General features: G+C 44.1%; 1 protein-coding gene across 1 annotated transcript in view; it reads left to right on the top strand.

Moving 5' to 3' along the window:
- The window catches only part of REV1 (REV1 DNA directed polymerase), a 411,701-nt gene that overhangs the window by 257,805 nt on the left and 140,704 nt on the right, over positions 1–13,192 (top strand). Inside the window, exon 13 of the mRNA XM_078658014.1 lies at positions 5,368–5,588. Coding sequence (XP_078514140.1) covers positions 5,368–5,588 — 221 coding nt within the window. The remainder of the gene's footprint in view (positions 1–5,367; positions 5,589–13,192) is intronic.

The following is a 13,192-nucleotide window of genomic DNA, read 5'->3' as shown; positions in this document are numbered from 1 at the left end:
CACTTATCAAACCCGTTGGAACTCCAAAGGCTTACCAGTTTCTCTGAGCTCCACAATGGAGTGGCCAAAGTGAATTTATTCTCCCATTGCAGGTGTTTGTTGACCGTATGCCAAATTTGGATGGAGTGAGCCGTGGGTCCAGTCAGCATGAATCTACGGGGCTTGGCATACAAAGCTCTATTATAGTCTCCTCCAGGGAGCAGCCACCTATCAATGGCATATCCGGGATCATCCTGACAGCCATAGATCCCATGATTGATAGCCGCAAGTTGGGACTCCCAATAGTACTTCTTTAGATCGGGCAGGCTAATGCACCCGTCGTACCAATTAAGAGAAGTGTCTGTCTGTAAGCCTGGCGGAACGTAAACCAATATGAACGTGGCTGTCTTTCCTTCCCATTGGCCCGAGACCCCAATATATTTTCCTCGCTTCTCTGCCCAAGTGGCATGTATTGTGAAGGAAAATGAATTTTCAATCAATATGCCAACTCCTTGTGACCCCGAGATGAATCCTGCATGCGCCACTAGTTTATATCCTCCTCTATTTAAAGCCATACATGTGTTCCCAACTAGGTGGGTTTCCTGTAGAAGAATTACATCTGGGGAGTGTCGTCTAATAAATTGGCTAACCAAGCCACGTTTGATCTTAGCCGCCAGGCCATTCACGTTCCAACTGAGAACTCTGACCCCTATCTCTCATTCAATGCTCATCCTTGTGTCTCTTGTGGAGTCGCATTAGCACTGATGGTCTCTTTGATGATGTCAAAGAACTCAACTGTGTGCGCATTACTTTAATCAAACATATCTTTGCCTCGCCCCCTCCCAACTCCCCCCACCCTGCTACCCTGCCCTCTAGGCTTGAAACTGCCCAGTCTGAACATGAAGAGTGCCTGTTGCCCCTGTAAGTTAACTAAACATAGAAAAAGGAAGGGGAAATATCAACTCACCATCCCCCTGTCTCCGGCAAGTCTGCAAATTGTGACCCTCTACATGGTGACATACCTGGTGTTGGGCAAACGTAAAACCTAGATTCTAACTCTGGGACCTTCAACAACCCAGCGCTCTGAGCAATCTTGCTAATATCAAGCGTAACCCCCCAGTATTCATCCCCGGTCCTGTATGTCCAGATCTCCCGCCTCATTCCTGTCCACAGTTCTGTTGTCCGTTCGGCTATCAAGCCAGTCTGATGCCACTCCAGGGTTGTCAAAGAACCAAGCCTGCCTCTCTGCTTCTACACGGAGATGGGCCGGGAACACCATGGCATACCTGAATCCTTTTTCCCTGAGTCGCACCTTGAGGGTCAGAAAAGTTTGACGTTGTCTCTGGACCAGTTGGGTGAAATCAGGAAAGAACGTGAGATCCGCATTTTCATATTGGAGGGGGGTCACATTACGAGCTAGAGTATCGCGTCACTGTCCCGAAAATTAAGGACTTGTGTAATCAATGGGCGCGGGGGTGCCCCTGACCGGGGATCTTCCAGCTGGACAGTTTGTGCAATACCTTGCTTCATTTTACCCTGTCGAAGGCTGCTGAATAGTCTACAAAGCATGCAAATATTGGCAGATTTTTATTGGGAATTTGCCTGTAGTGCAGGGAATGAGAGAGAGCCAATATGTTATCTATTGTAGACCAGCCTTTTCGGAATCCAGTTTGATAAAAAGGTAGTATTTCATTATCCTCAATCCAGGCTGTTAGTTCCTGTAGCTAAGTACCAGCATATGCTTTGCCTTTGATGTCTAACAAGGCTATGAGTCTATAGTCTTTTGGGCCCTTTTTTGCTCCCTTTTTGTATATTGGCTGCTGTAGCTAGCCGCCCCATGCATCCGGCACATCTCCTGAGGCTCTACATTCCATGTGCAGAGGTGATAGCAACTCCGGCCTTTGGGTTCCTGTTTAAACAGTCTGCCCAGTAGGCCATTGGGACCTGGGGCTCCATCCCTTTTTATCTTTTTGATGACCTTTATGATTTGTTTCGGGTCCTGGGCTTGGCCCACCTCAAGTGTCTGGTCTTCTTCCTCACTTGTGCTGTAACTGCGTTCCACCTGTCTGTTTTTGTGCTTTCCATCTTAGCTATAAACTCTCAGAATTGCTTCTGTTTGTTGGGTTTGCATAAGTCAAATAACTTGATCCATTCCTTCTCCATCATCTGGCATTTTTGTTTCCATGTTAAGTGTTTGTGGTTCCGATGGGCTTCTTTGTAAAGTCTCTCTGCCCCCTGGGAGCCACTTTTTTGGTATGCCCGTCTGGCCTGTCTTGAGGGTGCGGGTGCTGTTCTTCAGCCTTTTATTGTATTTCCAGGTTCGTTCTTGATACCCCAATACCCCACATTTTGTGGGCTGTATTCCTCATCCCTTTCAGTAGAGCCACCCGCAGTTCTTCGATCCAGGTGGCCCAGCTCCGGAGAGCTGGGGAGAAAAGCCTACTATGTCCCTTGCGTGATAATCCCAGCTTCCAAGACTCCCAATTTGAGACAGTGAAGTGTTTCCATCTAATCCTCTTCATTAGTTTGTACTCCTCCCACCCTTGTGTATTGCTTATAAGCAGCCATTCTTAACGGCATTCGCACTGGAGATTGAATTCGGCAATAAGCATTGTGTGGTCACTTGTATCATGTTGGTGTATCTGGAAGTCCAGAATTCTATTCCACATACTTTTCCTGATGAAGGTGTAATCAAATGTAGTTTAATTGTTGAAGGTCAAGAAATTTCAATTCTTGGGGCTATGTTGCTCAGTCCAGGCCTGAGCTGAGATTAGACCAAACTACCATAGAAAGTTATTGAATTCTCTTTCCGCCGGTATGCCTTGACCATGGTCCGGTCTCCGGTGGTGAAGATTAAAGACCCCAGTAATGATCCGGTCCAGATGGGTGTATTCAGAGTGCAGAGTGAGTTTGTGATGCTGACCAACCTGACAAAGGCATCACAGGGAGCTATTCATTATGTGTTGTGGGATCTGGGGTTGGTGGAGGACCCCTTCTGCTGCGGTGAAGATAGAGTTTGAGATTCCCCTCTTCCTCTTTTTCACCTAGAACGAGACTGTCCCGTAAACACCTAGATTGACTGCTATCTTTTCCACTCTATCTGGATATGGTCACAGCAGCCACTTTGATAGTGCATAACCTTTTGCAGGAATTGGTTCATATTTGTGACTTTAATTTAAACCTATGTAACTATGTAAAATGTTTTTGTCTACCCAAACGTTTGTAACATGCCTTTCGTAAACTTCTTGTGTACAGTAGTACCTGCTCTTGCATAAAGTGCTCAGATACCCTGATCGGTCTTGTTCGCACTGTATAAAATCACAATAAATGCTGGCACGTTCAGAAAACACTTCTGTGCACATTCCTCACACTGTGTCCCAGAATTAATTAGTGTCAGGGTGATCTATTTCTTACCACACCACTAGAGAGGTTGGAAAAGGCCACCAAGCGTAACTGTACACTTCGCTGCACAGTCATAATTAGCATTGTCAAGTATCACTCCTTTCAGTAAAATAAGGATGTATTTTGGGTCAGTAACAGTATTAATTCTGCGTCTGTGGTTGTTGCCTGTAGTTTGTAGCCTATTTCATGAACATAGGAGAAACCACCTTTTTCAAAGGTGAAGTGGTGACTAGAATGGCAGCCATTGTTGTGCTGTCATTCAAAATCAAGTCCTTTTTTTATCATGTATTTATAACCACCTTTATTCTCCAGGCTAATGTCCTAACCATTTTGTAGTAGGCCAGAGGAAGCCCAAGAGTCCCAAATATTTTGCATTTTGCACAAGACTACCATATTGTAAAGCAGAACCCCTGTTTTCACCATCATCCAACAAACATGGCGAGATATTGGGCTTAGTGAGTACATTATATGGTTGTAATAATTTATTAAAGCAAACATCCAGATAGCCAACCTTTTTTCAACGATATGTCTGGAAGGTATGTTCTGGCATCTGCTAATATAGAGCCACCATGAATTGACACGAGTGTTATGTGTTTAGACTTTGTATGTGTTTAGACTTTGTTTGTGTTTTTTCAGTCCTTTTAAATGGATGTGAATTTTCAGTGCCACTGCTCTGTTAAGTGGTTGTATAACCAAATGTCTCCTCTCTTAATAAGTTATTTTTTCGAGTATTGTTTTCCATAGGAGTCTCCCATAATCTAACATTGTAACCTGTGTCTTTTTAAACAATGTTCCTCACTATTGAGCTTACACCTGCTGCCTGAATGCCCTCATTGTATTTCTTGTGTAAAAGCTAGGTTGATGATGGTAGGAGTAACTAGGACGGATGATGTTTCATTCAGTTTATTTGTGCGCTATTTGTGCATTCCAAATCTTACTTAATGTTTGTGGCTGTGCATGAGTTTTCTGGCTATGGCTTTTATTCACATATATCAATATCAAATCCCAGAGCAGCATTGTCCATGTTGGGTTGAGCACATTTCTTGTGTGATTCCCTTGCGGGCCATCAGTGTATAGGTATCTGCTGGGCTACTGTATAATATTTAGAAACATCTTAGTCCTCCAAGGGTTTGGATTTCATCAGAATCCTAGGCACAGCTCTTGAATCACTCCATATTCCTTCTTGCCCGTCTCCGCAGCCTGGCTAGCATATACATATCTTTATCGTTTCTATCTGACCCAACCAGAAAATGTATAGGTTTTGTCATATTTCCCCTCAAAACCATGTGTATTTTGTGATGGTTGGTCCACACTAGTTTATCATGAGCAAATATGCTTGACTTACAAGTTTCTCCTCCATTTCGTATCTCCTTTATGTTGTGTTTCTCTGTTTCTGGCTGAAAAACGAAATATGTACCAGGCACAAAGTAATTGTGATAAGGGACAGTCCTGCCTAGTATCCCCTAGGTTGACTTTGTCAGCTTTTTCTTGTTCATTAAGTCTTAGGCCATTTATTTTTTTTACCAAATAGATGAATGAGGTATAACATGACTGAATATGTTCATTTTGCCTATAGTTTACAGTGCATCTGTTCCTAAACTAGAGCCTTCATGGCTAGTTTGCAGTGAAATTTGTGCTGAGGCACAAACAGCTTTTAACATTCAAATCTGGTTTAAGAAATTTGAGTTAATTTTATGCGCATTTTGATTTTTTCCCCATTCAAATTGTGCTAACTTATATGTAATATAATGTGCATGGAGTAAATAAGTCAGAAAGAGGAAATATGTGCAGAATGTAATTGCTGTGAATCTAATTCTCCATATTATCCCTCATTCATTGGCGATATTTGTATGGGGAAAATTGCCGTACAGTAATTCCTAGAACCTGTATTCAAATTTGTTTGTTTAAATCACTTTGTATATTAACTGGCAACAATAATTCATGTTATAGCCCTCAAACAAATAACCTGTGTTCCGATTTTTGTAGGTGTTGGTAGGTCTATGGAACATAAATTGGCCTCTTTGAATGTTAAGACATGTGGTGACTTGCAGAACATTACTATGGCAAAGCTCCAAAAAGAATTTGGTCCAAAAACAGGCCAGACGCTTTATCGATTTTGTCGTGGATTGGATGATAGGCCTATTCAAGCAGAAAAAGAAAGGAAATCAGTTTCTGCCGAGATTAACTATGGCATACGGTTCACTGAGGTAAGATGGAATTGCCATTGTCATTTTTTAAAATTGTTTGGTGTATGCAAGTTAGTGTGATAGCTAACGATGATTCCTAACAATATTGTGATGGTTTAAATGAATGTACAACATCTGCAGCATTGAAATTCAGGTTCTCCTCATCTAAACAGAAGCAGCTCACTAGTGAGGATGAAATGCAAAAGACAGACAGTGAAGCTACTTTAAAAATATTCATAAAACAATTCATGAAGACTTTGGTAATGTTCCTATGATTCCCATTAAACAGTACATTAAGAGGGTTGTCTCGGCACGGTGGTCTTGTGGACTGAATACTATATTTTGTTGTCTGTAGTTTGAAGGGTCCTAAAAGGTTCTAGCCTGTAGGGGAAGTAATTCTACTATTACTTCAAGGGCTTTTGCCTGCTGAACTTAGTAAACTGCTTGCTAATGCGACTGTCCAGAGCAGCTGTTCTTGGTGGGAATTTGAATGAGTCTTGGCTTGACACTTTTAAATTAAAGAAGTCCTTGACCTCTAAGTTGCTTAATTCGTTGGGGTGGAGGGGGTATCTTGGGGGAAGGGGATGGTAGAGGCTCTGATTGTCAAACTGTTTGACAATTGGGAATTTGTCAATTTCCAGTGATGTGTTGATCAACTGAAGTGCAACAAGTAGTCCGATGGCAATTGCCTTGAAGAAATGAAGCACACCGTCTCATCCAAAATCTCCTGGACAACTAAGGCATTTCTTTTTTGGCATCACTTGGGAGTATTGTGGTACGGGTATATCCATTTATAGAACACCCTGCAACAAATTGGCTTCTTGGCACTGGCATAGGGAATGCAATGGAAGGTGAAACTGGTACAGTTTATATGTAAGCAAAAAGCTTATTATTGAGTTTCTGTCCGAACCTATAATGGTCAGATTTAAGGTTGGGTTAATTCTCTTTTCTCTTTCTCAGAGAGGGTCTGCATAAAAGAAACATCTGCCCACTGGATTGGCATTTTGGAAATGTAAGAAGACTGTAAGATTCAGAGCAGAGAGGTCTTTTGGCATGGTAGCGTGCCAATTCCTCTGTCAAAATGTGTGATTCTGGTGCAACACAAAGCACATCAAACCTCACCCTGGCTACAACAGGGAGTCATTGAAGTACTTTCAGTAGTAGGGAGGCATTGTCAAATTTGCTGGCACAGCTTGACACTGACCAAGATATTTTGAGCCACTAGCATTCTTCCAAGAAGATACTAGACATGGGATGCTGTATTGCAGTTGGGAGACAATGACTGCTTTCCAGCCCTACCTTGTAATGCCTGGCATAATTTAACATAGTACTTCAAGATTAAAAAATAAACACAGGTAACCACATTAATCTAAGTTTTATCGGTCTTTGTCAGGCTACCAAGTTGAAGGCCTAAACATAAGAGAGGTCCTCTTGCAAGCTTATAACCCCGATCTTTTTACCAGTAATCTGTTTGAGCCACTTACTGCCTATTAAGGCATGGGATGTTGTTATGCTGCTTTATTAAGTTGCTCTGACAGCCAGCTCCGCCATCATATTAATGAGAATCTGGGCAGGGTACATGTAAAAAATTATTTACTGAATTAAATGCTCTGAAGTTGCCAGATAGATATTACTAGGAGGTTACACAGTCAACATTAAAACAATGATGACGTTCTGCGATTGAATTGCAGTTCGTCAGAAAGATTGTTAAACCAACATTCAGTGAGGTCTGGCACGTTTATATGATCATTGATTAAATAAACCTACTTAACCAAAACTTGCGGCCTCATTTGTTTGACAAAGTCACAAGCTTAGAGTTGTTTCCGCCTCCTGGCTGAGTCCTGGAAGAATACAAAAAATTCACTCTCAGGCGGGTATATAAAATGACTTTGCTTGAGCCTTTTTACATTTTATATGAACTGTAGGCCTTTACATTTCCTGAATTCTTGGTACCAGTTTTATTTTCATTTTATTAGACCAGGATCTATGAACACTAGTGTATAGTTTTAATCTTATCAAGGGTATTTTTCAACAAATGCTTCTACTCCATCTTGTGTCTTTTCTAAGTTGATATTTTTGACTACTTCTTACCTCTGGTAAGAAAGCAGAGGCCTGTGGATGGACAGTTTAATTTAGGAAATTAGCACCTTCAAGACCGCTGTGCTTTGTGATAAAAAATGTCAAATAAGGATTACTGTTTTTGACACCAGTATACTGAGACCTTGATACATGAGGAAATTGCTGAAATTAACCCCAGAACCCTTCGGGAAAGACATCATAAGTTTCTGCTTAACATTGCAGGGAGTGCAGATCCGTAACACCTGCTCATTCCAGGCCTTCTATGGCTATTTCAAGGCAAAAAAGATACTATCCCCCCAAAAGAGAGTCTAGGATACATTGTGTTCTTACTTGTGCAATCTCAAGGTGTCTTGCAAACCTCTTAGTAAAGTCTCTGCTGCTACCTTTACTCGTCTTTTGTCGCATTTGCTTTTGCAAATGTGCTCTTTTCACTACATTATGCACAAGCCACTTGGACACTGAGGAGGCTCTTGGATGTGGTGTGGAGGAATATACTACTATTCTGGCATTTTGGAAACTCACACGACAAGGAGTAAGGCAGAGCGCTGCGCAGAGCGTTGCGCTCTCAGGAGAAAATAACTCGCGATTTTTAAAGCTTCCCGTTTTTTCATCTCCGTTTAAAATATAATTGTTTATTATACCTTGCTTTTAAAACGCCCACTTACCTGCACAATATTTGTTATTCCACCGTGTTAGCGCGGGTCCCTTCCCCTTTAGGCAGCATCACGGCGGACATCTTGGGTTGGGGGTGAAGCGCCGAGTAGCTTGCACGGTCTAGTTGTCATAAGGACGCTGACCGGTATCTTTTTAAACTGGCCATGCTGACGCGCAGCGGTCACGCGCTGCGGGCTCGCCGGAGCAGCGCCGGAGTCACGCCAGAGTCTAGCCCGTCTGCGCCCGTCCGCGCACGGACGGGCGCAGGGGCGGGGACGACTGGTCAGCGTCGCACATACTCCTCGGAGGAGCTTAAATCCTTGAATAGAGGTGAGCCTATGGTTGATCAGGCGGTCTTGCTGTTGCTTAAAAACCACGGCATCTTCCGCCCTGATAAGGTTACACCTTTCCTGGGTAAACATCCTATTCTAAAAATAGCTAGCCTTAACACTCGTTCGCTCCGTTGCCATCATCTGGAGCTATATAATATGCTTCAGGACAGCGATATCGATGTCCTGACTCTTTCGGAGACCTGGACGGATGAGAACTCGATGCCTGATATCATTGCCGCCGTTCCAAGCGGATACGATGTAATGTGGCACAACCGCCCAGGGGGCTCACGGGGGGGTGGGGTAGCCATCCTCTATAGGAAGACTATGACAGTTGAAAAGGTACTATCAGAGACGATTGATTTGACTGATCTGCTTGGGGTAAAGGTCACCTTACACAATGTGTGTTGGGTGATTCTGTCTGTCTATCGCCCGCCTAAGTCAACTCCACTCTTCTTTGACTTACTCTGTCCTATTATATCTGACCTTAGCTCAAGATATATGAAAATCCTGGTAACAGGTGATTTTAACCTACACTGGGATATGCCCAATTGGGACTTACCCACGCGCCAGTTAGACACATTAATGTCTGCGCTTGGTTTTAAACAGATTGTGGACGTCCCAACACATGTAAAAGGCCACACTCTTGACCTCATGTGGACTACAGATGCCACTTTAACCCTTAGTGAGGTAGCGCCTTGCGTCTGGTCCGACCACTATCTGGTTTCCTGTGAGGCCCCCCTCAATAGCGGTGTTGCTCGTAACCCACCTGGCTTTAGAAAAACCCGGAAATGGGCTGAAGTAAATTTTATGTCTTTGACCAAGGCACTTCTGGAATCTCCCCAGGTTATAGAGCTGGATCGCAACCTGGACCGAGAATACTCTGATTTAACGAGAAGTATGACTCGGGCTATTGACCAAATAGCGCCAGTGAGAGTACAGCAAATAAAGGGATCGGGGAAAGGAGCTCTCTGGTTTACGCCACTCCTAAGGGAAACCAAAACAAAGCTTAGAAAGTTAGAAAGAATGTGGAGGAAATCCAAGCAGGACACGGATAGGAATACTTATAAGGCCTCCCTTCAACAATACAAAAAACTTATGATTCAAGCTAAAGCGGATTACCTTGAGTCCCGCCTAAGCAAGGCAGCGAATATTCAGAAAGAAACCTTTAAAGTACTGGCCGAGTTGAGTAAAAAACCTGACAACTCTAAGGCCCCTTTTGATTGTAACACCTTTCAGGCCTATTTCCTGGAGAAGGTGAAGATCATTATCCAGGAGATAGAGAACGGGGCGGCAACAGGGACTTTCACCGCTCTAACATCTAAAAGCGTGCTTGATTGTTCCCTTGAAGTGTTTCCGGAGATGGATGCACTGATCTTGGAACAGCTGATGGGCAAAATTAAATCTGGCTCCCCAGCTGACCCATGCCCACCTGAGATCTTCCGCGTTGCGCACCCTCTATTAGAGGAATGCATCATCTCTCTCCTCAATAGATCGCTCGATACGGGATATCTGCCGGCTGAACTTAAGGAGGCGCGGGTAAGACCCTTATTGAAAAAACCGGGGTCGGATCCTGCGGTGTTAAAGAATTACAGACCTATTTCCCAGCTGCCCTTTCTCTCAAAAATCCTTGAGCAGCATGTCCTACAATCCCTGTCTTTTTATCTGGAATCTCACCATCTACTCCATGATCGACAGGCAGGTTTTCGAGCCCATCACAGCACCGAGTTGGTGATGCTCTCGGTGCTGGACGAACTAAGAGGCATGGCTGACTGTAAGAAATCGAGCGCCCTGATTTTGTTAGATCTATCAGCGGCGTTCGACACTGTCAGCCATGCCTTGCTCTTGGATAGATTAAAGGACTTTGGGATTAAGGGCTTGGCTTTCCAATGGTTTAAATCCTTCCTTACAGGAAGGACCCAAAAGATACAACTGGGGGATGAAACATCTGAGATGGGGATTTTAGAGTGGGGGGTACCGCAGGGGTCTGCCCTGTCCCCGCTTCTATTCAACCTGTACCTGCAACCGCTGATTGCTTCGCTGGCCACTATGGGCTGTAAAGTCTTTAACTACGCGGATGATACGCAATTGCTGTTAAGTATCAACGATACCACGGCTGCACAACTTCAATCCCAGAACATCTTGAGGTTCACGGTGCAATGGATGACGGATAACCTTTTAAAAGTCAACCCTGATAAAACCGAGGTCTTAGTTATCCCATCCACTACTTCACCTTGGAGCGATCTCTACTGGCCTATGGAGTTAGGCCCTGCTCCAAAACCAAGCCCTTCTGTAAAAAGCTTGGGGATTAAGTTGGACGGGGATCTGTCGATGGCTCCTCAGATCTCGTCGGTTGTGGGTAGTTGTACAAATATTATCAGGCAACTGCGGAAGTTATCCCCTATCCTCTCACAGCCTATGATGCGATCAATAGTGGCTGCCACTATTATTTCCAGAATCGATTACGGTAATCCTCTTTACCTTGGCCTACCCAAAAATCTTACCAGTAGGCTCCAGGTCTTAATGAATGACGCTGCCCGGTTGATCTTTAGACTCCCGAGGAGGTCTTAAGCCACTCCCCTATTACAAAGCTTACACTGGCTTCCAATTAAAGAAAGAGTGGAATTCAAGAGTTTGTGTACAGCTCACAAGGCAATCTATGGTAAGGCCCCAGCCTACATTAAAGATCGCCTGCAGCTGTACTGCCCGGTGAGAACACTTCGGTCTTCGGACTCTCAGCTTCTGACCTGTCCTCGCTATAGGCTAGCGACGAAGGGAGGGAGAGCCTTTTCAGTGTTAGTACCCCAGCTATGGAACAGCTTGCCTGGGGTGCTGCGTGAGGAAGGAAGTCTCCTAAGATTTAGGAAAAGCTTAAAAACGCTACTGTTCAGGAGAAGCCTGAGCATAGTATAATTCAGTCTTGGTCTCCGCTCTTATTCCGTTGTGTTACTGTTCTGTATCATCTTTCCTAGCGCTTAGAGACCTGCAGGTGATTAGGCGCGATATAAAATTAAAATAACAATAACAATAACAATTGAAACATTAGATGAAGAGAAGTTTAATGAATATGCTGCAAATTTCTAGTATGTTGAGAATTCTGATATGGAATATCCCCTTCCTGTAGAATGTCGTGACACTAATGATCACGCTGACCAGTGGGATTTTAATGGTTCATATTTAGATAGAGATGTAACTGAAACCGAAGTGCTAATTTTCAGCTGCCACACCTCCCCCTGGAATGACACCTGGTGGCCATCAGAACTCAAACCCACCCCCACACTGAAAGAAAAAGCCTGCAACCTCAGCATCATCCTGGGCAGCAAACTCTCCATGAAACGATAGGTCAATGCCATCTCCTCAGCCTGCTCCCACACTCTCTGCATGCTTCACAGAGTCTTCAAGTGACTCCCCATCAGCGCCAGGGAAACAGTGACGCAGACCTTCTTCACCAGCCGCCTGGATTGCGGCATCGCACTCTGTGCTTCACTGGCAGTAAACTCATGAGAAGACTCCAGACACAGCAGCTAGACTGATCCTCAAACTGCCCAAAAGAACCTACATTACCCAGCACCTGAGAGACCTCCACTAGTTCCCCATCCAGTAAAGATGCCAGTCCAAACTACTGACCCACTCCTACAAAGCCCTCCACGACCAAAGACCAGCATACCTGAATCACCGCCTGAACTTCCACAAAACATCCAGAAACCTCCACCTCGCCCAGACACCACATATCTGCAACTTCCGCACCAGAGGACTCTCCTTTGCCCAACTCGCCATGTCATTTAACGCCCCAACCCTCCTCACCTGCCCCACCGTGCTAGTGATAAAACTTCAGAATTTCTTGTGCAAAAAAAGAAGGCAGAAAGAATAAAAAAAACAAAAAGGAGACAGTCCTGAACTGTGTGTTGTGCTGTACAGGTAAATGAAAATAAGGGGCAAGGTATTAAGAAAGGCAGAGAAAACAGAAGTATCACAGTCTGCAGTACCACTTCGCTTTTAGCATGGATCATTTCTCTGCTTGATTCCATGACACGAGAGTTCAGGAGTTCTGCTGGAAATTATTGATGAGAGATCTGTTCAAGAGCTACTGGGCATTTGGCAATCCTTTATTTTCTTATCTGTTTTCTGTGCAGTCAGTTGGATTGGCCACTTAGCTTTTGACAGGTGAAATTGTTTCTATGTTCTTCCTGTTGAGAGTCTGCGCCTCCTCTATTCTGCACCATTTTCAACAATGTCTCTCTACTGCACTCCATGTCTGTCTATTCTACTCTATGCTACTCCACTGTATGCCACTCCACGTATGCCAATGCACTCTGCCCTGTACCATGTCACTCAATGCCACTCTAATCGACCCCACTCCAATTTACTCCAATTTACACCAATTTACACCACTGCATTCTATGCTGCTGTACTCTACCCCACTCTACTTTTCAGCACTCTACTCCACTGCACGCCACTCCACACCACTCTACTTTGCACCAATCCACTCTATGCCACAGCACTCTGCCCCTCGCTAATGGGCTTTGCACCACTCTACTCCACTGCATTCTGTGCCACTCTACT

This window comes from Lissotriton helveticus, chromosome 8 (genome assembly GCF_964261635.1).
Source record: "Lissotriton helveticus chromosome 8, aLisHel1.1, whole genome shotgun sequence".
NCBI lineage: Eukaryota > Metazoa > Chordata > Amphibia > Caudata > Salamandridae > Lissotriton > Lissotriton helveticus.
Note: the sequence above shows the minus strand (reverse complement) of the source record. Positions and strands in the feature narration are given on the sequence as shown.